We start from the raw sequence: 24,429 nt of genomic DNA, 5'->3' as shown, positions 1-24,429 counted from the left end.
GCTAAGAGGGTCGCCTTAAAGCTAGCGAAAACGGCAAATACCAACACTAACTTAGCCTACTAAATTTCAGAGTACGCTACGCAGCTTGCTGCTGCTAGCCAAGAGTTAGAGAAACAAAATACAGCCCTGCAAGAACGGAATATGGCCCTGCAAGAGAAAATTGCTGACTTAACAGAGCAGGTAACCCGTCATCAGGCGTCTGCGCGTTAGGCGCCTACCTCCTTGATGTCTTTTATATATTCCAACCTATATGCAGGGACGGTGGCCAGCTCGCGACGAAAGGCTACTCCTACGGATCCTCTTCCAAAGGTGGAGCGTACCTTAAACCCGTTATTAACCTTCTTCTTGTCGCCTCTTCCGAGGCCTATTCTGACACAAGCGCAGGATTATCGCCCTTGTGAGACCGGCTCCTATAAGCCAGGAAGCAGGAGAGCCGGCACAGAGCCCCCCAGGTCGACTTCTCTCCCGCCTCCTGCCATCAAGGATCTCCGCAAGGGTACTCCTAAGACCTTTAGCAGCCTGAGCGGCCCTAAGGATATCCTGGTCGAAGATTAGATTTATAAGACTTGCTCTCTTATCAGCCCTTTCCCTCAGGACAACCTACAGGTTATGAGATTCGTTACTAGCCTTGTGTCAAGGGCCTTGCTAAAGACCACATCCGCGAGCGCCTTAAACCAACGTCACTATACCCTATTCGGACGCCTAAGAAGATCTTTGCCATCATAAAGCAAGCCTTCGGAGAAAGTGACGCGCTACGCTGACAACGTGCCAAGGCGGCCTACACTGCCCTACGCCAGAGTGACTGACCGTTTGACGCTTTCTAGGCCGACTTCACACGTTTGGCGTCGCAGATCAGCAAGTCTAGCCAGGATCAGTATAAGGACCTGCAGGAAAAGATGTCCGCCGAACTCCTTCGCGAGATAAGGGATCGGACTTTCTACGACGCCGGCACTATAGCTCATTGGGTCATGGAGCAAAAGAACCGGCTCATACTAATTCGTAGAAAAGAGAGAGAAGAAGAGCGAATCCGTAACCGTGCTCGACCCAACAGCCCGAGGCCCGACACCAGGCGCCCAGAAGCCAGGACTACGCCAGGTAAGGCGTATCCGTTCCCTTTGGCCCTGACAGCAGGCCCACCACGACGCTCTCCTACTCCTTCTCCCGGCCAGGCCACTAGTTCAAAATCGAAGTGCGTGGGTTTCAAGAAGGATGATACAGTAACTTGTTTCTACTGCAACAAGCCTGGCTATGTGAAACCTGACTGCCCTGACCTTTACGTCAGTAAGATCAAAGAGGCAGAATCTGACTTCGGAGATAAGTCCTCTGGCCCTGACGAGGAATCCGCGGAGTCGGAAAACGAGATGCCCTAGGCGAAATCACAGCCTTAGGCTATCACAAGAGCGTACCTGTCAGGCTCAACCAGCTCGTCAGAGGGCCATCTCTCATCGTGGCATTCGATCTCAAGGGTGCGGACAACAAGGTTCTTCATCTTTATGCTTTGGTAGACAGTAGAGCCAACGCGTATATTCTGATCAACAGGAAGATCGCTCAGGCCGCCCCTCAGCAGCTTGATATCCCTCTTGTTCCTTTAGAGAGGGCTATCCTACTGGTTAAATTCGACGGTCAGCCTAGCAGGCCCATTAATAATCTGCTCCTTGCTACCGCACAGATCCACAGCTGAACTCTTACTAATATCCTGCTCTTAGCCGCCGACCTTAGCTCTTATAATGTCATTCTAGGCCGCAAATGGCTGGCTAAGCACGATATTCTGCCGGATTGTAAGAGGAATAAGATATACTAGCTGGAGGACTACTAAGTACAGGAATAGCACAACGCTTGTAGAGATAGGCTATTTAAGGAGGATATTCGACGTCGCAGCCCTAAAGTCAGCTCTAATAATGCCGGCAAGGCTAGGACTTAGTTTCGGAAATCTGTATAAGAACGGCGTCAGCATTATTAACGTCGCAAAGCGGAGCTTAAGTTACTTTTTTCTGATAAAGCTGACAAGAGCCTTAGTCCTGACTCTGATCTAGATGAGGCTAATATTGACAACAAGACGATCTCTATAAATCTCGTAGGCGCTGCAGCCTTTCGTATTAGTAGCAAACAGGACGATGCGATATTAGGGACAGTTACGTTAGATGGTATCAACTATAAGCTGCAGAAACGAGGCCGCCCTGCCCTGTGCCAAGTCAGTCGAGTTCAGATAGCTAACAATAATGAACAGGATGCTCTCAGTGACCTTAGACCTTGTTCTGACGATCTTAAGTCCATCCTTAGCCATCTTCCTCCGTATCTCCGCAACTAAGCAGCCGCCTTTTCAAGAGTAGCTGCAGATACTCTGCCTTAGCACCGTCTGTTCAACTATAAGCTGCGCTTTAACAAGGAACCAGAGATGAAGGCGTCACATCTGTACAAGATGTTAACTCGAGAGCTCACAGCTATAAGAGAGTATCTGATAAAGAACTTACGTAAAGGATTTATTCGCCTGTTATCTTCCTCTTTCTCTTATTACCTATTTTATTTATTAAGAAGAAGAACAAAGACCTTAGATTTTATATCGACTACAGAAGTCTAAATAAACTTATAAAGAAAGATAAATATCCTTTGCCTTTAATCTTAGAGACCTTATTATAGTTAGCTTACGCAATAATCTTTATAAAGCTTAATATTTATTATATATTTAATTATATTAGAATAGACTCTGACTTAATTTATTAGACGTTATTCTGAATAATTTATAAAGCTTTTAAGCTAGTAGTCCTTCTCTTTAGTCTTTATAATAGTCCTACTACCTTTTAGCATTATATTAATTCTGTCCTTATAGATTATTTTAGCGTCTTTTATATAGTATATATTAATAACATCCTAATCTTTTTAAAAAATAAGAAAAAGTATTAATAATATATACGTCAGATTATAATAAGGCTACGTACAGCTAATCTGTATATAAATATCAAGAAATATAAGTTTAAAGTTACTTGTATCAGATTCTTAGAAATAAATATCAAGAAATATAAGTTTAAAGTTACTTGTATCAGATTCTTAGAATATGTTATTACAGACCACAGCGTAAAGATTAACCCAAGTAAGACTAAGGTCATTCATGACTAAGAACCTCCCATAATAAGAAGAGGTATGTAGTCGTTTCTTAGGTTCTGCAATTTCTATCAAATGTTTATTAAGGGATATAGGCGCATCGCCAGGCTGCTTAGTAATCTAACAAGAAAGGATGCTGCGCCAAAGTTCTAATTAGATGAGGTCTAACTCGACGCTTTTTGTACGCTGTAACGCAAGCTGCTCTCTCCTCCCGTCCTCACGTACTTCAAGCCAGAACGTGAGACTTGAGTAAAGACGGATTGCTCTGACGAAGCCGTAGCTGGCGTACTAGTACAACTCGATCCTGCTGACTCACAATAGCATCCTGTCGCTTTCTTCTCTATCACACTCAAAGGAGCAGAATGCCACTATGAGATTTATGACAAGGAGATGTTCGCAGTTATTCTAGCTCTCAAAAAATAGCAAGCTGAACTGACCAGCCTTGATATGTTCCTTATTGTGATGGATCACAAGGCGCTTAAGCATTTCGGTACTAAATGCCTTCTTAATAAGCGACAAATTCAATAGATAGATATTCTTTCAGGGTTCAACTATCGCATCTGCTACCGATCTAGCAAGGAAAATGTCGTAGCAGAGTCCTCTTGCGTAAGAACGAAGCTACCCTAACGCAGAAGGAAGCTAGGACGCAGGAGAAGACTTGGACGCTGTTAGATCCGACAAGAATAAAGGTAGCTGCTATAGAGGACATCAAGAGTCTCAACGTTACAGCAGAAGTCGTTAAGGAGAACCGGAAGAGCCTGACTCTAACAGAAGAACGTCAGCTAACTATAACAGGATCAGGTAAGTGGTTATTAAGAGATGGCTTACTATTATATAACAATAGACTTGTGGTACCAGAAGGCAAGGATAACCTGCGTACATACTTGCTTTACTAGATCTACTCTTAGACGACTATAGCACATCCAGGTCAGGTGAAAACGCGTGCTTTAGTGGCCAGGCTATATTAGTAGCCTTATTAGAGTGGTAACATAGCACGTTATGTTACTAACTATTATAAATGCTATTAATCTTACAAGCCGCGTAATAAGACGCCTGGTCTCCTACACTCCTTGCCTGTCCTCCTGCGACTATAGGACGACCTCTCAATAGATTTCTATATGCCTGGCACTATCAGTAACGGCTATAATACCGTCTTTGTAGTAGTAGATCGCTTAAGCAAGAGACATATTTGCCTACTAACAAAGAAGACCGTTACTGCAGCTACTACAGCCGACCTCTTTTATAAGTATATATAGTAATTCAAAGGATGCCCAAAGACTATCACTAGTGACAAGGGGCCACAGTTCATCAGCGTATTTCTTAATGAGCTATCTCGCCTCTGCTGTGTTAAGCTCAAGTTGTCAACATCAGCTCACCCCTAGACAGACGGCTAGACGGAAATCATCAACTAGATCGCTGATACAAGGCTTCAACTATTTGTGAACTACTTCTAAGACGACTAGGCATATCTTCTGCCGGCATTAGACGCCGCAGGGTCAGCTCTAGTCCACGAATCCATAGGACTCACACCTCACATGATTAAGTACGGCCAAGAACCTCGCTTGGATTTCGACTAGACACAGATAAGTGACAGCTCACGCCAGGACGCGCAAGAACGAGTTACTCGAGAGTAAGCAAGGGAGCACCTACGCCGTATTGACAAGGCAGTAAGCTGGGCCAGAATGAATATGATCTCAGCTCAAGCTCAGTATGCTCGTCAAGCCAACAAGAAACGTCGCTCGCCTGATTTCCAATCAGGAGACCTTGTATTCGTCATCAAGAAGCTGTGGAGAACAGATAGGCCCTCAGACAAGCTGGACTATCCTGTCGCAGGCCCCTTTCGTATCTTAGAGATGGTTGGCCACTCCTACAAGCTAGAGCTCCCGTCCTCCTATCGTATCTCGCTAGTGCTACACGCAGACCTGCTCACAGCGTCAAACTGCGGAGCTATTAAATTTACCTCAATCAACTATTCAATACACCCTTTCTATTAATGGTTACAGAAATGAAGGCACCACTCAACCCTGATCAGGCCGCCCAAGGATTTATTCTTCTATTAATACTCGAGATATCCTAAGCTTTGTACGAGCAAATCCACAGGCCACGTACGCTGAAATCAACGAAAATCTTCACTTATCCCTCTCCCATGATACCATCAGCAGAATTCTCCACCGAGCCGGCGTAAAGAACTGGAGAGCAAAGAAAAGGCTATTTCTGAAACCTGAAAATGCGCAGAATCGATATCAGTGGGCTATAGCTCATTACAGCTGGCGGTTGAAGTGGAATACCATCATCTTTTCTGATGAATGCTCTGTGGAAAGAGGCAAAGGAGCCCAACGGCAATGGGTCTTTCGTACGCCCTCAGAAAAGTGGAAAAAGGATATGATTCAGCTGTATAAGGCAAAGAAAGACATCTCAATCATGATATGGGGTGCTATTTAGAAGGGAGGAAGGTCAAATCTGATTATTCTAAACTGAGATAAGGAAGCAAAGAAAAAAGGATATACCGCAAATTCTATTCTTGAAGCTCTTGAAGATCAGATTGAAATCTGTTAGGAACCTGGACGTACCTTTCAAATGGATAATGCCAGAGTCTATACAGCAAAAAAAGTCAAGGATTTCTTTAAAGAGCGCTTAATTCCGCTGCTTGATTAGGCTCCCTATTCTCCGGATATAAACCCAATTGAGCATCTCTGGAAAAAGCTAAAAGAAGTCATTTGTAGTACTCACCCGGAGCTAAATGACATGGGCCAGAGAGAGGAGGATATATTAGCTCTCTGCAGAGCTATTGTACAGGGCTGGGAGGCTATTCCTCAAGGGTGGATTGACAATCTAATTGATAGCATGCCAGCGAGGATCAGAACGCTGAGAAGGGCCAAGGGTTGGCATACTAAGTATTAGAATCAAGAGGCCTAATCAGGAAATTAGCGTGTATTGAATCTGCAGGTTTTGACGAGCATTTTGAGCTATTTTTCATAGAAATCCGATCATTCCTGGCCTTGCAGTAGTAATTTGTGTGGTGGTGGTCGGAAAGGTGGGTGGGGTACGATTTTGTCAAGTGGACGGAGACTTTTGCGTAGTGACTGTATGTTACATTACTACGTACAAATGTAGCAATCATCAACTGACATAAGGAGCTGCTTGGAAAATCCTATCGGTCTGGTTGATTATATATTATCTCTCTGCCTTGTTGATAGTGTCTTTTCTCACTTCAGCTTTCTCATCTGCCATATCTACTTCCGCGCCTCTATTCATTCTCTGTTTCTTCAACCTTGCTCTCGCTCTTGCCCTTGTCCTCGTTTCTCATTCTCTGAGGAGGCTTCTGTTCCTACTAAGAGGTCTCTCTCTCTTTTCTGCTTGATCCGTCTCCATCTGAGATATTCTTTGCCTCAGTCGTGTCGTCTTCATTCTGTGTCTCGGCTGCTTCTCGCTCTGCTTCATCTGTGTCCTCCTCTACCTCACCTGATTCATCCTCTGTCTGTGTCGATTCTTCATCCTCTTTGTCTTCTTGGTCTTGTTCGTCGTCTTCCTTTTGTTCCGCTTCTTCGTCTACCTCGGCTGTTTCCTCCTCTGTCTCGGTCTCTTCTTCGGCCTGCCCTCCTTCCTCCTTCACGCTAACCCGTGAGCCCCAACCAGGGACCAACTCATTCATTTGCTTCCCATCCTCTCCTTCTAGTATTTGCATTGCAGCTTCCCGTCCAACAATTGGCAGTCGATAGACGCCCTGTTCTCTCAACTTCTCTGGGACAAGTTTCGGGTCTAGCAGGCCCACCTGAAGCAGTACCGATGCCTGATCCCAGTAAACATGCTCAGAGTACAGCTTTCCACCACGGATGCACACAATACTGACTATAGTTACCGCAACCTGTTTGTTCGTCGGTGGAATGCCGGGCAAAATCCAAGGCATGTGCTGCGAATGCTTAAATGACATGTGGAGTTCGTCCACGACTCGATCAGCACCAATAGTGCGGGACAGAAGGCGCATTCGAAGCGAAGGTGGATTAGACGGGATGAAGAGGTCTTCAGAGAAGCGGCGGAGTTCATCTGCGCCGATACCGCCGGTAAGCGTTGGAGCATAGGTGACACGAGGCTGTTTTTGCGTGGTCAGTGTCTGGAGAGTCCCAGACGTGCTGCGAGTGAAGAATTTATCTGAGGGCGGAAAACATGAAGTCAGACACACTAGTTTTGAAAACTTTGCTGATACATTACAAAGGGGACTGGGCTCACTTTGCACATTCTCCTCCCATACTTTCTCCAAGTTGACGTCCCTCCGGAATGCCCTTCGCAGTACATCCAATGTCCGACTCCACGCCAACTCTGCCGAGACCCTCTCATACTCATCGAGATCATGCTCCGCAAACCCAGGTTCGGCATCATCATACGTATATGTTGGATACGCGATCTTGAGTAACCCTCCGGCCCCAATGCCAGGGTTAATGCGCCGTTGTATTGTGCGACGTTTGCCCTGGATCCCGAGAAGTTGCTGGGTGCGGTTGACACCCACGCTGGAGCCAGCTAGGTGAACGAGCACGCGAATTGAGGATGGGAAGCGCGTGTAACGTGTGTCTGGGATGGCGGTTGGGTAGTAGGCGATGAGTGCGCAGAGCTTGTTGGCGCCTGGGTGGAGGTAATGTTCTAGGCAGAAGCTGGCAGCTTCGCCGTACGCTGCAATTGCTTAGAAGAGCCTCTTGAAGACATTTTCCACAAGATCATACAACTACAGGACGAGCAAGGTTGTCGCATAGTAGAATCAGTATTCTTGTGGACAAAATATATTTATGCATCAATTGACAGCTATGAAATGACGTTGAAAGAGGCAACAAACTGGATGCAAATAAAATAGATTACACCTGGCAAAAAAAGCACAAGACTACCTTGATTCAATGGTCTACTCACTTACCAACAATCCCAAATGTCTCCCCAATCCCCAGTCCACTACCCAATCCATTCAACCTCCCCCTATATTCCTTACCACCCTTGCCCATCGGCAAATAAGCGACATCGAAGCCTTCATCCCGCCATTCCTCCAACGTCAGGTCGTCGAAGTCGTCGTCTTCCGCGGTGAAATAGAGGCGGGGTGGGGCATGGGGGAAGTTGTTGCTTAGGAAGCCGTTGGTGTTGACGTTGGATGTTAGAGTTACTGGCATCATGGAACTCTCGGTTATGAGGTATGTTCGAGGAAGAAGTACATGTCAGGAAGAGTTGGACGCGATATGTCATTGATTCAAGTAGTAGTTTCAATCACTAGGTCATTTTTGTTGGATAAGTACTGTCCGGAGGTCCCTGGTACCAGGTTTGGGGGCTTGGATAGGCATTCCTTGGTTCCCACCCCACCTCCGATAGTCAGATAAGTCACACAGCACCCCTCAAGGACAGACTTCGCCTAGTCATATGCTCTGCTATTGCTAGCCTCAATAACATGCTGTTCGCTCAGATGGCCGTCATAGCGGTGGCTTCTCATGGCGCCGAAGGCTTCTTGGGCGGTTGGGTGAATGTTGATCAGTGCGACCATGGAGACTTATGTTTTGTTTATAGACTGGCGTTTCCTGTAAATGCATAAGAAACCACCTATGCATCGTGCACCTTACGTAGTAGAGTTGCGATCTCGTAGATCGGACGATTGACTTGTAGAGGGACTTGGCTCTGTCTAGAAATTCGTTCCTGCAGATCACACAGCCTTGCAGTGGCGCCTAACTGATCGCTTGTCAACCTGCGATTGCATCTTCTTTCCAGAAGATTCATTACTAAGAGAACAACTGGCTCTGGACCTTCGCTCCCTTACTTTGACCACAACATATACTACTGGCTGCCCTTTAGAATTTCTCCCTCATTTCATCCTTCGAGCTTCTCTACGTATTTGGAACAGTATTCTCCTCCGCCTGCTGTTCTATATCAGATCAGCCACCGTCATCCAACTGACCTTATCCAACGACTCTCCACCATTTCAGGTCCTGCAAGGCTTCTTGCAAGGACCGCCCTTACTCATTCACGATTTCGCCCCACGCCGAGATTTCCGAGAGTGTCAAGCTGGGCAACAAACGCAAGGCCTCAACCGAAGAGCTTGTTGTCCGACCTGAGAAAAAAATCATGACCGATACCATGATGGACGTGGACAACCCCAGCGAGGCCATCGAGAGCATGAAGAACGGCGATATCGATGAGTCGTTGTATAGTCGACAGCTATATGTGCTTGGCCATGAAGCGATGAAACGGATGGGCTCTTCGAATGTGCTCATTGTTGGGTTGAAAGGCTTGGGTGCCGAGATCGCCAAAAACATTGCACTCGCTGGGGTTAAGTCTTTGACGCTATACGACCCAGAGAAGGTTGCTATCTCTGATCTCTCTGCGCAATTCTTCCTGCACCCTGAAGACGTCGGTAAATCGCGAGCAGAGGTGACCGCACCTAGAGTCGCCGAGCTCAACTCCTATACACCTGTCAACGTGCACAAGTCCTCACGTCTGGTGGATGACTTGAGCCAGCTTAACCAGTATCAGGTGGTTGTCCTCACTACCACGTCTTTGAAAGACCAGCTCGCGATAGCAGAACACTGTCATAAGAATGGGATCTACCTTGTGATCACTGACACCTTTGGTTTATTTGGATACATCTTCACCGATTTTGGCAAGAACTTTACCGTTGGAGATGCAACGGGGGAAAACCCAGTCAACGGAATCATTGCCGACATTGACGAGGATGGACTTGTTTCCGCCCTGGACGAAACTAGACATGGCCTTGAGGATGGCGACTTTGTTGAATTCTCGGAAGTCAGAGGAATGGAAGGGTTGAATGGTGCAGCGCCGCGAAAGATTACCGTCAAGGGCCCGTATTCCTTCTCAATTGGAGATGTATCAGGCTTGGGAACATATCAAGGTGGAGGATTGTTTACGCAAGTTAAGATGCCTAAATTCATCGACTTCCAGCCATTAGCAGAGCAGTTGAAGGAGCCCGAGCTGATGATTTCGGATTTTGCAAAGTTCGATCGACCTCAGCAACTACATGTCGGCATTCAAGCTCTCCATAATTTCCACGACACCAAGGGGAGCTGGCCACGACCGCACAATGACTCAGATGCAAAGGAGATATTGGAGACTGCTAAGAAGACCGCAAAAGATGCGGGCGTCGAGGTTGAGCTGGATGAGAAACTGATCATAGAGCTCAGCTACCAAGCACAGGGTGATTTAAGTCCCATGGCAGCATTTTTTGGTGGTCTGGCAGCTCAAGAAGTGCTCAAATCTGTCTCCGGCAAGTTCAATCCGATTAAACAGTGGCTCTACCTCGATTCGCTGGAGTCTTTACCTACATCCTCAGAACGCTCGGAAGAACTTTGCAGGCCGCTTGGTGGTCGTTATGACGGGCAAATCGCCGTTTTTGGCAGGCAATTTCAGGAAAAGATCTCTAACGTCAAGGAGTTCTTGGTCGGAGCTGGTGCCATTGGCTGTGAAATGCTTAAGAACTACGCCATGATTGGCCTTGCGACCGGTGACAAGGGAAAAATCACCGTTACTGATAATGACTCGATCGAGAAAAGCAATCTCAACCGCCAGTTCCTCTTCCGACCGAAAGACGTAGGCAAGCTGAAGAGTGACTGTGCGGCTGAAGCTGTCCAAGCCATGAATCCTGATCTAAAAGGCAAAATCGACCGCATGAGCGATCGTGTTGGGCCAGACAGCGAACAGGTCTTCAACGAAACCTTCTGGGAAGGACTTGACGGGGTCACTAATGCTCTTGACAATGTTGAAGCTCGCACGTACGTTGATCGACGATGTGTGTTCTTCATGAAGCCCTTACTGGAAAGTGGCACTCTTGGTACGAAAGGAAATACCCAAGTCATCTTGCCACGCCTCACCGAATCCTACTCAAGCTCACAAGATCCACCAGAGCAATCGTTCCCGATGTGCACCCTCCGCAGTTTCCCCAATAACATCAATCATACAATCGCATGGGCACGGGACGTCTTTCAGCAGTACTTCGTCAGCCCTCCTGAGACTGTTAACCTCTACCTGACTCAGCCGAACTACATTCAAACAACATTGAAACAACAAGGGAATGAGAAGCAGACACTCGACAGTCTGCAAGAGTTTCTCGTGACGGAGAAGCCACTCAGCTTTGATGACTGCATCATGTGGGCTCGCAATCAATTTGAGAAGCAGTACAACAATGCCATTCAACAGCTTCTTTACAACTTTCCCCGAGATGCGAAGACCTCCACAGGCGCCGACTTTTGGTCTGGTCCCAAACGAGCTCCAACGCCCTTGAAATTCGACGCCAACGAGCCCACCCACCTTGCATTCATCATTGCTGGTGCAAATCTTCATGCCTTCAATTACGGCATTCATCCTCCACCATCAATCTCCAAAGACTACTACGCCAAGGTGGCCGAATCGATGATCATCCCTGAATTCCGCCCTGACTCCAACGTCCGTATTCAAGCCGACGACAAAGAGCCCGATCCAAATGCAGCACCGCCCACATTCGCTGACGATGCAGAAGAACTTGACAAAATCGTCCAAAGCCTTCCGTCGCCCAAATCACTCGCCGGCTACCGTCTGACGCCTGTGGAATTTGAGAAAGATGACGACTCCAACCACCACATCGATTTCATCACCGCGGCAAGCAACCTGCGGGCCATGAACTATGACATTCCTGTCGCGGATAGACACAAAACAAAATTTATCGCCGGCAAGATCATTCCTGCCATCGCGACCACTACTGCACTTGTGACGGGTCTGGTCATCTTGGAGTTGTACAAGATAATTGATGGAAAGACTGATTTAGAGCAATACAAGAATGGGTTTGTCAATCTAGCGCTTCCATTTTTCGGCTTTAGCGAACCGATTGCGAGTCCGAAAGGCAAGTACAAGAACAAGGAGGGAGAGGAAGTAACAATCGATAAGCTGTGGGATCGATTTGAAGTTGATGACGTGACTTTGACGGAATTTCTGAAGTACTTTGAGGATAAGGGTTTGACGGTCAACATGGTCAGTTCGGGGGTTAGTTTGCTTTACGCCAGTTTCTACCCACCCAGTAAGGTCAAGGATCGGATGCCTATGCGGTGAGTCATTATGTTCTTCTACACTTTATTCTCTTTGCATGTTCACCGTTTGCATAGAAAAGTCATTTGCTGACCAGTGCTACTATATTACAGGATGTCTCAACTTCTCGAAACGGTATCGAGGAAACCCATCCCTAGCCACCAGAAGAACATTATCTTCGAGATCAATGCGGAGGATGCATCGGAGGAGGATGTCGAAGTGCCTTATGTGATGGTCAAGTATCGAAAATGAAATTGGGCTGAGATCTAGGAGTGAGTGGGACAAGTATGCGTGAGTCATGGTGCAGAAGGAGGAATTCGGTTGGCAGGATTAGTGATCAGGGGAACCAAACTTGTGAGAAGATCACAAGGAGCTCGGTGTACGCCAAATAGGGTCAATCGGTGGCGACCGGCTACATCAAGAGCAAGACTAGAAAAGAGGCACAAATCAGCATAGCTAGGGTAGGGAGCCATAGACTAGGAATTCATAGCTCTTTATTACATTGCATTGCGACCACAAGGGCAGGGCGAGTTTATAGATCAATGTACATCGATTATTTCACTCGTCTTGGAATAGTCAACACAGAAGTCTCCCTCCTCTCACATGATGCCAGTGTAATCAAAGCTGCACGAGAGCGAATGCGAACTATGTCGCAAAAGAAAGTGCCCGTCTTCTCTTGCTATGATACCTTTCGCAGTTTGGGAATAATTGATACTGTCATGGGAACGTTGACAGCGGGTCAAAGAACTACATTGGGAGCTATCACGACGCTCCGGCCTGTGCACCAATGATGGGGCAGAACCCCTGTCAGACTGGATGGGATATTGCTAGGAGAGTGTATGAAACCTACTCATGAGCTGGTCTTCTTCGAGTAGTCATAAGTTAACCCCCAACTAGACCCAGCTAACGTAGCTGTCTCTTCCGCACGTGGTATGCATGGAAAACCGCTGGAAAATGAATTGATACAAGATCTTATCCTGGGCGTGATCAGGCTTGACGAAGCGTACACTACTACGGTGCACTTAGCGCTTGATAGGGTCGCCTCCGGACGAAGGGCGTATGACTCCGAAAAGGTGCATGCTGCGCATAATATGGTCAAAGTGATTAGCAAGCACTGAAGCAGCCGGGAGACACCGAGACGGCAGTTCGGAAGCTCAATATCGCCCATCTCGATGATGAGTTCTCCAGCACATACTGGTTCAATAGCGGAGCATGTGTACCGTCAGCATCTTACTTGTTTGCTATACCCAGAGGACATGCGGTTTGACCACACAATGGTTGCAAGGCGTAGGTTCTTGAGAAGAGGAGAGAGTATAGCAATACCAGAGCTTCTGGGGGATGCAGTTGTAGGGACACAGCTTAGTCCGCGGATACAAACAGCTAGCTATGCGCGATATATGGCGTAGGGTTAACTTGATTTCTTGAGACTGCCCACGAGGAGATCGGGACAGCTAGAGAGATTGCAACCTGGCGAGTAGAGATTCCGATCGGGCCCTGCCTCACAATTTTCTTCTGACATAGAGACGACCACTAGGGGATAAGTGTCTGCGATGATCCTCAGAGTAATATGTATAGCAAGGTGGGGAAATGTTCGCAGAACTTTTACTTACCAGAATGCTTTCAGAAGTCGTGCTCAAGTTTTGCCAATCAAAGTGCGATAAACCTGCAGGGAGACCGCCAGGAAGCTGGCCAATAGCAAGTGGGTTTTCCCGTTCGCCATACTAGAGGGGGGCCTGAAGTATTGTTAGGCTGGTGCTACTACGGCTACAGGCCGAATTTTTGTGCCACCCCCCCTAGTCAAAATATCTTACAAACATGTTTTTTACATGCCCCACCCTGTCAGCATCCCTGTTACTATTTTGCATGAATTTTGCTCATCCTGCGAATTCTGCTTATTCTACTCTGTAGGTATTCTGCTAATTCTGCATAGATACTGATAAACCTAACAAGCGACAAGCGGCTATTAATGCTTTATAAGATGCTATGTCTTTTCAATATCTTAGGAAGCTGCTTCAGTGTATGCAGAGAAGATGTTAAGCAGTTACAGATGCCAATGGACATAGAAACTTAATTTTGGAAACTAGTCTTATCTAGGCCATTTTCTGGGCGTTTATACTTAATCCTATATAGTACGTTTCATACAGATAGTAATGTTTTCAGCAGGGGGGTACAAAAATTAGCTTGTAGCCGTAGTAGTAGCAGCTAGTAGTGCCGTGATTTGTTATTGCAAAGCTTGATTTAATCTTGACCATTTAAATGAGTCAAACATTTATCCATAGTCTAATATGGGCTTAGCTATTTTGTACAAAGAACGTTTTCGAGTAAAGATACAATCGCTGAACTAAGAATACTTTCAAGCCCCTTAGTAGTAAGTATTTCCCAGATTGCTGCCCAAAATCGCAAGAGCTCTGTCATAATTCTCCATCCGAGCGCTGTCCAACAGCCATAGCCCTATTCCTCTCATCAAGAGCACTCTATTCACGTTCTTTGTCAGACCTCCTAAAGCTATGGTGCCCACCAGCAAACTGTGTGCTGCCTGCATAGATATTTTCTGTGGTGAAGAAGGCGAAAGACATTTGCGACAAGAGCCATACAGTAGTTTGGTGACGCATCATTACACTTTACACCAATTATGCGAAGCTGTACGGGAAGGATGCTATGTCTGCTCCGTCGTTTGGAAATGTGTGGGCAAAGATTCTCAAAATGATTGCGTTGAATATCGCGCTGTCAGCGTAGATATGCGTTATCGCATATATCTAGAGGATGAGAGGAGCCTTACTATAAGCCTCGTGGTCCTTTATCGCGATCCCGCAGATACCTTCTGGCAGTCTTCACGTCTCCATTTAATTTCTTTCGAAGGTATGTTGGAATTCGTCTCATAAATCCCTCTAAGGCGTCCTTTCCCAATTATGCCGGCAGAAGTCTATTAGATACTCCTTTCCAATACTGGTGTCTAGAGTGTTAGCGGACATGTAGTCGGACCTCTTTCCCCCTAGCATGCTCCGTAATTATAACCTGAAAGGGCCCATATTGACTGCCATGATCGATCCTGAATCAAACGTCCTCTCACCTATTGTCAGATACAAAATTCAGAAGTCAATTTTCGTCTTTCACCATTGTGCCAACGACTTCATCCACCCAGAGCCTTGGTCTAGCCTACCAGTGGTACATGTCTTGTCGTGCCTGTCACAGCCGCTGCAACCGACTGGTGAAGAGGCCGAAGTGGTATCCTACACGGCTGCTCGACATTGGTGTTTCAGGAGACTCTACATGGGCGCTTCGTACCTGCTCCAAAGAGCCTCCTTCGTCTCCAAATTATATGACCTTGAGCTACCGGTGGGGCTCTGTGCCATGCCTCAAGCTTCTTCGATCCAACATAGAAGAGCTCAGCACTGGAAAACCCATCCGTGATCTTCCTTTGACCTTTAGAGATTCAATAGCTGTTGCCCGCCGATTCTCAATAAGATACCTGTGGATTGACCGATTGTGTATTCTGCAGGACTCCCAAGAAGACTGGCTCAAAGAATCATCTGCGATGCGAGATGTATATGCGAACTCGTCTTGCAACATTGCTGCCGCCGTTTCTTCTGATCCTCATGGCGGACTCTTCCGCTTTCGCTACCCTGCAGATATTCAACCAGGAGTGGTGCAGTTAAAGTTCAGTAATCTCTCCCAGGAGAACTTTTTTATCTTCGACGAACTGTACTGGGATCGTCAGGTATCAGACACGGTCCTCCATAGCCGTGGCTGGGTTTTCCAAGAATGCCTTCTGGCACCGAGGGTACTGCATTTCACCGAGAAGCAAATCTTCTGGGAATGTTTTAACGACCGAAAATGTGAAGGGTTCCCCTCAGAGTTGCGGTTCGGTCGTCGCCTCAAAGATTTTGAGCCGCTATTTGGCGCAACAGCTCCCAGAAATGTACAGGATAGACTACTGTCTGAATTCGCATACGATTTGTGGATTGACTTCATTAATGCATACTCCAAGTGTGCTCTGACTAGATCCACTGATAGGCTAGTTGCTCTTTCCGGCCTAGCAAAGCTGTATCAAGAAGCTACAGGTGATGAATATGTCGCCGGCATGTGGAGATCTCGACTTCCCTGGTTCTTGGCGTGGTACGTTCGAAAGCCAATTCCCAAATCATCGTCAGAGTATTGTGCACCATCTTGGTCATGGGCTTCTGTCGGTGGCCCGGTACTGATGCCCAGAATAACTCCGTCTGCAATTCCGTTGATCGATGTGTTCGATGTACAAATCACACCGTCCACAGGTGACCATACTGGCCAGCTCTCGGGTGGCTTCGTTGTGGTCAAAGGGTGTATCGTCCATAGTGCATACCCTGGAGTACTAGGACCTAGATGGATGAAGATAGGAGATGACCACATGAGATTATACGTTAAAGAGGATACACGCAACTCTAATAGCGAGCAGAGCACACAAATCTATTTTCTCGCTCTGATATGTGGACCAAAATCGCCCGACACATCATCCATTCTGACAGGCCTAGTCCTACAGCCACTAGCCAGATCCTCTGACGAGTATACACGCATCGGACTATTCACTGTGTTAGATCCGGCTGAACTGAAATATTTCGGCGTTCGCCTCCGCGGGAGGAAGGTCATGCTGACGCCAGAACGAGAAGATCTATTATCCGTCATCAAAATCTTCTGACATGGACTAAACTGCATCAGTCAAAGCGTTGCCGTGATAACTGAGCAGTCCTACACGAGCCATCTCCTTACCTTTCCTTGCCTCACCAGCAGGAAGCCCTTGGACCCTCATACATTCCGCCCTGATACAGAAAGACTCACCATTCCCACCAACTCGACTTACTCAGGGAGGAAACACCCACCCACACACACACACACACACCAACCTCTTAGCATCCTATTTGTTCGGTCCAATCCGGGTCCAGTCACGCAGACTATCGCAAAAACGACGTATCGTGAATTATCTTCTTTCCATTCCTTTACCTTATACTTCTATTCTTCAAGTCGAATAGGGGGGAGACATGAATCAGGCAACTAAAAAATCCGGGCAGCGTGCGGTAATGAACTGTGATCTAGCGCTCGAGAGGCTGCTTGCCCTGTAATCTGCTTGTGAACCTTGGACATGTTTTAGTTCGGATGGATTATCTTCTGCTGCTCAGTTACTTCCTCGTTTCAGTTTTCAAGTTCTCGTTCATGACGTGACGGGGTCGGGATGGATGAGAAATATGTGAAGCATGATGTATGATGCACCAACTGGTATAGAAAGGCAATTTGCAGGAGTCGTTCACATGTTCAGCTACGTTAACTCATCATTTGTAGTTTTCATACCGTCAACTATTTGTGTCACCTGTAGTGGTCTTCGTTATGTTTCAAGAAAGATATATGATAACAGATAATCTTCCGTATAGTATTCGAGGGAGACCTCCATACCTACCACTATCATCACCCCCGTGAATACCGAGATGTATGATTTCTCAGGTCATTGACTTCATGATTCATGAACATGAGGTATCACAGAGGAGGCCTCCGTTTACATAACCAGAAAAGGGGCTACGATCGTTTAAAGAAGTGACTGAGACACTTTGGACAGTTTTTGTAAAGCAATTTTTCATTCATTGACTGGCTACGTAGCTACTCCAGGAGGGCTCTATGCTGCCAGAATGCAGCAGATATCAATGTTTTGCAGTTTCTATTGACCCAACCGACCGACCGACCAAAGCCACTTAGTACCGCTCCTGTCTTCCACCTCCACCCCCATATCCACTACTACCATGTCCATAACTATGCCCATGCTCACGTTCACGCTCACGCTCACGCTCATAGCCGTAGTACTTCCTCCCCTCCTCCTCCCATTCCTGCCCAAACCCGCGTCCGTATCGCAAAGAGGGGTCTTCAGACATGCCTTCTTCGCGTTGCTTCCTGCCGCGGCCTTCGTAACCACGGTTGGGTGAAGCTGATCCTTCGGGGTAGCGGCGCTGCGGGTAGGGATGGCTGTGGCTTGTACCCTTCTCCTCCTCCTTTCCAGGCTGGTACGAATCGACGGGGCGGGTGTATCCGAATGGACGATGCTCACTGAGGGGATATTCTCGTGAGAATCCTGAGCGTTGAGCAATCGGTTGCACATTGCGACGGCGATCGGGTCTTGGAGAGCCCTTTTTTCTCTTAGAGATGCGGCCTCGATCTCCTCCATCGCCAGTGTGGCTGGCACTTCCACGCCGCTTAGAAGGTCCGCGGGAATCAGTACCCTTCCCGCCTCGTGACGCAACTTCGTAGTCATGTCTATCGAATTTTCTCTTGCGTCCACCGCTCAATGTGACAACCGATGCTTGGGCCATTTTGCAGGTTTGTTCAAGCTCGGCGATGAGATCCTGCATTTTGCTGCTGACATCATGGCCATCTCCAGACTTGGTTACGTCGCGGAAGTACATGACTGTGTTCTCGGCTGTGTCACGGAGGAAACGAGCGGCGTTCAATTTTGCAATACCGTCACGATACGGGACAGCTTCAAAGTCAGATTTGGCTTTTTGGTAGACAGAGGTCAGTCGTTCAATCTTGTGTTCTATCGTATCTTTCTTTGTTCCTTCAGCTTCGGCCTCTCCTATATCTTGGCCTCTCTGACCATATTTCGTTTCGGAGGAGTATTTGTCACCGTATTGGCCCTCGGGATTTGCAGCTAGGATGTAGAGGTGAGAAATCGGTCAAGGGTATCCCAAGGGGCAAACAGTTGGAGAAGAGTCCTTACCTTGGGCTAGAATGGCTTTGAGAATGACATGATGCCGGAGGATCCTTTCAGCCACCATAGGGTTGCCATCCTTGCTTATGCCCAGAAATTCTTCACAGAAATACTCTTGCGCTGCGGCATTATCGAATCGATTCCCATTATCTGTGAGGCAAAGAAGGACTTTGTCGTAGACGGTGATATGGCCATCATCGAAAGATTGACTGCGTGACTTGATCAAATTTGCCTGACGAGCAATAACTTCGTAGAACAGGTCTTTCTGACGACGTTCCTTCAGGAAATTTACCACGATCGGGTTGAGATAGGCAGAAGTACGAAGCTGCTCGACGATCTCATGGACCTCTTCCTCAGGGTTCCTCTTTTGGGGAGAGGAAGAAAGAGGCAGTTCTTCGTCCATAGTACCAGGAAGGGAGATGTTTGGTGATGAGATCACGTATCTCAGTATCTCAGCAGCAGAACGATGAAGAGCGGTTGAGGCTGGGCCAAAGCGTGAACTTCTGAAGATAAATGAACAGATAGAAGCAGATCTTGCAGGTGGTGAAGATCGACTGCAAGCGGTGCTTGTGCTCTCAGTTAAAAAGGTGCACATGAACACCCGAATGTTCCTGTAATGCTGGAAGTGGACTAGCGCATCTCTTTCTGGCCGGCGAGTGTTCTTTGCACACGTCTGGTTGGCGGTTGACCTTCTAGCATGAGCTTGATACTTCGATTTTGTTTCTGCAGGAGGAGCAGTCTGAAGCATGAGCATAAGTACTTCATTCCAGGTCACTCTTTGATCTCTAACTCCATGCCTTCGCCCATCCGCTTGCATAGATTCCTTTCTTTTTTCAAGTGGGCTTCCGTATGCCTTTGTATCTCTAAGTTTGTGTTTGAGCTCATACTGATCATCAATTTCATTTCTTCTCCGAGCTTCATGATTTCGCTGGACGAGACTTTGTCAAAATGACCTGTACAGCGAAGCTTGTGGCCAGTACAATCTCTATCACAAGAACGGCCAGCGCAAGTTGAGAAGCCACCACCTATGCTGTTGTCAATATCTAATCTGGAGGTCAAGGTGAAAGTGGCAACATACCTCTTCGTGGCAGATTGCCCCGTATGGAATGACCTGATTGAATGCCGTATCTGACCTTGCGCATGCCCAGGTCACAAAGTCATTATCACTTTGCCTCTTTATCTCCGCAAACACAGACGCAGGTACCCACATGCTAGCCATCAATGCGGAGCATGCAGTTGAAAGAATGAGAAATCTATTGCTGTACGGTTTGGTTCTATGATGGATTTCGATGCCAGAGCAGGTAGTAGCCTTGAGCAAGTTTACGCCGGCTGCTGTGAGAAGAATATTGCTGGCTGTAAGTGACATCTTCCTGGGCCATGCATTTTCAGCACCACTGAATTGTCGAATGTGACGCAGCTTTTGATGGGAAATGAGAGCTTGAGCGATGAGTGCCACAATTGCTGTACTTGCCGCCAAACTGACGACATGAAATATCAGGTAAACAGGTGTCCTCCAGGGATGGGCTCTGCGCCCAGAGTTCTGATTGCCAGGCTTCTGCATCATACGCCTAAACCATGCCCTCGATACGTGCGATTGAGGATGGTTTGATGACATGGAGAAGTTGTTTACGTTCCGCAGCTGACTCTGACGCGCGTTCTTGACACTGGGTGGCACTGGGGAGGAGTTATACTGAAGCGGCTTCGTCCCTGCGAAGTTCTCCGTCTCATACTCTGGGACAGGGTACAAAGTTCTTTGAGGGAAAGTACAATGAAAGGAAGGTGACAAGGTAGTCCCGTGATCCAGTGTCTCCCTTGTGAAGGGTAGATGATCCATTCCGGTAGGGTTCATTGGTCATTAATGTGTCTCCAGGCTCGACTTGGAAGAGTAGAGGTCAATGGGAAACAAGAAAAGACAACCTCTTTTATTTCTCTAGCAGGTGCGGGCGAAAGAGTATTCAAGTGTCCTGGATGACAGCAGAAGGGACAAGTGGATGATGGTAGAGCTGAGGATGAACGAGCAGCAGCAGACTGTTCCAAGAACAGAGAGATGGCATTAACAACTTACCGCCTGCCTCAAGACACACTGTTCCGGAGATGAAGGTTGCAAATTTTCTCTTTGTCACTGATACGCCAGACATATTGGCAGGAGCATGCTGATACACCTGAGGACAAGAATAGCATTTCCAGGCGAGTTGAAGACGTAATGTCCTGCTGATGCATTGAAGGGCAGCAGAAGCAATGTCAGAAGTACGACGTCACCCTTTTGGTATCCTTCCAGAGCAATTGGATAGCAAGCGCTGCATTGAATGCTGATGCATAGCTTTGCGAATGGCCAGGCTTGATTGTGCTGGGTAGGTCGAGGTTGAGGCCGGGAGTTAAAACGGGAACAGAGCAGTGCCAAGGCCAGTGAATTGTGCATCAGCTCGCGCCCAGTCTAGGCCTATTGGGCTTGGAAAAGAAGTACAGCCAATGAAATCGGTTGAAATGAGTCACTATCGCTAAGCAAGCGGCAGGACTTGGACATCTTGGGATTAGTCCATGAGTCTGTCCTTCGCATCTGGCGACATGACATCTGGCTTTACCATGTCACAGCTAAGTTATGGTGCACAGCTTCACCACTTGCTTTAACTTGCCATTACCAATTATGGACGAATGACTGGAGTTTGACCTGCTGCTTGACAACTACCATGCTTGTGGCGCTCATATCTACCTCGTCTTGATAGATCCGTGATACCATCTACAGCAACCTGTATCCAGTCTATGCTAGCTCAACCGCCTTACCTGATCTCAAAACAACGCCCGGCCACCTCTAGATGAGCCAAAATTATCATGTCTCGCCTGTCAGTTGTACAAGCAACCGGACATGATGGGTCAGGAGCGGTCGAGTTCCGTGGCCGAGTGAGGATAATATCCCTGCATTGCATCGCGCTCTCCATCTGAAATTCAAGCAGCGTTAGGTAGCCACAGGCTGCGCTCATATACTTGTTTACAAGGCAAACACGTAAGTTGCTATATTCGGAATAAGTCGTTGTCTTGTAGACCATAATATGGGGGAGACTGGGCATCATTTACGCAGCATGGCACCACAAGCAGAAGTTGCCAAGTGTATGGAGGCGTTGCCACCACTTCTTCTATGCCTTGACGTCCTTGTCCATCACAACGGATTGACTCTGCGACATCTTCTACGCTGCTCCATTGTCAGTCAGTCTTCCCGCCTTCATCCCTTGCACCAACATCCATGCCGATTTCAATGTAGTCCCTGATCAGACTTGCAAGACCAGAGGAACATGCCATGTGTAAGAGGGTAAGAGTACTACGGTGGGAGGCATAAGTATTGTTAGCTTCAAGCCAGAAATTCTGTATTTTTACACAGCCTTGACGGATTACACTTTACTGAAACGACATTAGTCTGCAACGTTCTCAGAACAGAACCAATCATCATGATTGATAAGGGGTCGAGACTTACAGAAGCTCCGGAGGACGCCCGACTCTTGTATCCAAAACTAGCTATCACTAGCTCACGCTAACAATACTTATGCCTCCTACCGTAGTATGATTCACATCGACGATGAATGTGCACAAATTCGAAATCTTCGAAGAGATCTTGCTACGATCAGTTCATGTTTTCCGCGGAAAGCCCAGAAGAGCGCTGCACGACCCAGGCTATCCATCTTGTACGGGGGTCTGCCCCGATCTCAGCAACAGTTTCACCATGGCGAGGTTACCTGTTCTGGCTGCGACGTGAAGGAGGGTGGGTCGAGCAAGCGCATGCTTGCAGATGTCGGTCTGACGATTTGACATCGGCTCCCAAGTTGACCAATCTGCGAGCCAATGCCAACTGCCCTTTCCTCGCTGCCCATATTAGAGCTCTGCCTTTGTGAAATCATATATTGTAGCGAAGCAGGTAGTCTGCAAGGAGAGAATGAAGGCGTCCGTCAACACGAAGAATGGGACAGATATCATGCTGCTCAAGATGCTCAACGATATTGAGTATGAGTTCGTTTGGCAGATCGAGAAAAGCCATAGGTAAACATAGCACGGCTTCACTCTTCGTGGCTTTGAATGAAAAGATGTCTGAGCAACAGCTTTCGGTAATGTTTGGTAAGTATTAAGCCTCGTGGAAGCCGGAAGGCTCTGTCTGCCTGTGCTCCTGCATAAACGCATCAGCGCATCGGTATTTGATCTCCAACAGACCACGAAGCCTGTCCGCCGGGCTATGTAAGATCCTAGTCCGTAATACCATGGTCGGTGGCATCCGAAACATGGTGATGAACTTGCTGACTAATCGACGGATCAGTGTTGAAATAGCAAGTTGTTCTATCTAAATGAGTGCGAAGAGCACGTATTTATACGTACAGATGCTGCTCAGCGTGAAACGCAGATACCAAAAATACATGCGGATCTCATGCGAAACGCGTATCAGATCTGTAACAAAACGTATATGAAACGCATGGTCAAACTTCGCTTAAACAGTTCAACACATGGCTACAGATTGTTGTGGAGTCACTACCGTGTAGAATGTGCCAATAAGTAAATATATCATCACTCTCCCGGTCACTCATTGCCTGTCGCCTTGAAGTGGTTCCCTGACCATACAATACAGATCGCATTTTTCCCCATCATCCTCACAGATCATACGCCTTAGAACCTTGAATCCCATCTTCCCGTAGATCTCGACGTTCGGCTCCTTTCTCGAGCTCTCCAGATAGCATCTTCTCCCCTCTTTGTCGGCTTGATCAGTAACGATCTCCATGAGCTTCCTCCCCAACCCCCTTCCCTGCTCTTTGGGATGCACCACGACGATGTTGCAAAAGTAATACCCGTTAGGATCTGTCCAGATCTCTCGTTGGGCCTCGGCTTGACTGCGCTTCCAGATCTGGTAGCGACGATATATCAGCCCGCCACGACCGAGGTGTTGGACGTTCAGGAGACCTTGCTTGAACCAGAGGAGATAGGAGCCGAGGAAAGATGACCAAGATTCGGGCTCATTGGCCGATTTCGGAGGCAGCCACATGGAGACGCCCAGGACTCTGCTGGGTTCTTGTGAATCGGTATCTTTGGCCACGTAGAAGAGTGCATTTCGAATGCCCCATTCACAGCGAAGAGTCAGAGAGGAGATGTTGCGGTTTTTATTATACTATCCAGTCTTCTTAGGTCCTTTCATTTGAGCATGGTTGGTTGAGTACAAGTTCTGGGTCCCTTACATTTGAGGGATCAAATACCCATTTGAAATATGGGTCGGAGCTGAAAGCACTCTGGATGCACCTGGCAGCCCCTGGGATGTCTTCATGCTTGATGGGGGTGATCTCAACCGGCATGGTACCTGTATATCATTCAGGGCGATGCTGTTGCTTTCATGGAGGCTTCCACGCTACACACGGAAGCATATGCTGCTGTCATTAAGTGGTCTTGTGCTGCAGAGACTTAACATGCTGTACTCCGTAGTCAGTGGCCACACTGGATATGCTTGCATTGAGATGGGGGCGGGGTTAAATTGGCGCCAACTGCCATCAAGCACCCGTAGGAGGAACGGAACCAACCTGGTTTAGAGCTTTGTTGAAGATGGTAAATAT

The 24,429-nt window shown here is 47.4% G+C and overlaps 6 protein-coding genes across 6 annotated transcripts; 3 read left to right on the top strand and 3 right to left on the bottom strand.

The window, feature by feature from the left end:
• Nucleotides 1-225: 225 nt before the first annotated feature.
• EPUS_05587 (uncharacterized protein) lies at nt 226-1,370 on the top strand (the record flags this gene model as incomplete). Its single annotated transcript, XM_007804446.1, has 2 exons — nt 226-543; nt 825-1,370. The coding sequence occupies 2 exons, from the start codon at nt 226-228 to the stop codon at nt 1,368-1,370; spliced, it is 864 nt and encodes a 287-aa protein (XP_007802637.1).
• Nucleotides 1,371-6,430: 5,060 nt separating this feature from the next.
• Nucleotides 6,431-8,246, bottom strand: EPUS_05586 (uncharacterized protein; the record flags this gene model as incomplete). The annotated part of the gene is made up of 3 exons (XM_007804445.1): nt 6,431-7,248; nt 7,309-7,764; nt 8,000-8,246. 3 exons carry the CDS (start codon nt 8,244-8,246, stop codon nt 6,431-6,433), a joined length of 1,521 nt encoding a protein of 506 aa, XP_007802636.1.
• A 940-nt stretch (nt 8,247-9,186) lies between these two features.
• On the top strand, nt 9,187-12,384 carry EPUS_05585 (Ubiquitin-activating enzyme E1; the record flags this gene model as incomplete). Its single annotated transcript, XM_007804444.1, has 2 exons — nt 9,187-12,152; nt 12,246-12,384. 2 exons carry the CDS (start codon nt 9,187-9,189, stop codon nt 12,382-12,384), a joined length of 3,105 nt encoding a protein of 1,034 aa, XP_007802635.1.
• Nucleotides 12,385-15,301: 2,917 nt separating this feature from the next.
• On the top strand, nt 15,302-16,804 carry EPUS_05584 (uncharacterized protein; the record flags this gene model as incomplete). Its single annotated transcript, XM_007804443.1, has 1 exon — nt 15,302-16,804. The coding sequence occupies one exon, from the start codon at nt 15,302-15,304 to the stop codon at nt 16,802-16,804; it is 1,503 nt and encodes a 500-aa protein (XP_007802634.1).
• Nucleotides 16,805-17,846: 1,042 nt separating this feature from the next.
• EPUS_05583 (uncharacterized protein) lies at nt 17,847-19,259 on the bottom strand (the record flags this gene model as incomplete). Its single annotated transcript, XM_007804442.1, has 2 exons — nt 17,847-18,796; nt 18,866-19,259. The coding sequence occupies 2 exons, from the start codon at nt 19,257-19,259 to the stop codon at nt 17,847-17,849; spliced, it is 1,344 nt and encodes a 447-aa protein (XP_007802633.1).
• Nucleotides 19,260-23,414: 4,155 nt separating this feature from the next.
• EPUS_05582 (uncharacterized protein) lies at nt 23,415-24,174 on the bottom strand (the record flags this gene model as incomplete). The annotated part of the gene is made up of 2 exons (XM_007804441.1): nt 23,415-23,993; nt 24,061-24,174. 2 exons carry the CDS (start codon nt 24,172-24,174, stop codon nt 23,415-23,417), a joined length of 693 nt encoding a protein of 230 aa, XP_007802632.1.
• Between the last annotated feature and the right edge of the window lie 255 nt (nt 24,175-24,429).

This window comes from Endocarpon pusillum (assembly GCF_000464535.1).
Source record: "Endocarpon pusillum Z07020 unplaced genomic scaffold scaffold3361, whole genome shotgun sequence".
Taxonomy (NCBI): Eukaryota; Fungi; Ascomycota; class Eurotiomycetes; order Verrucariales; family Verrucariaceae; genus Endocarpon; species Endocarpon pusillum.
Note: the sequence above shows the minus strand (reverse complement) of the source record. Positions and strands in the feature narration are given on the sequence as shown.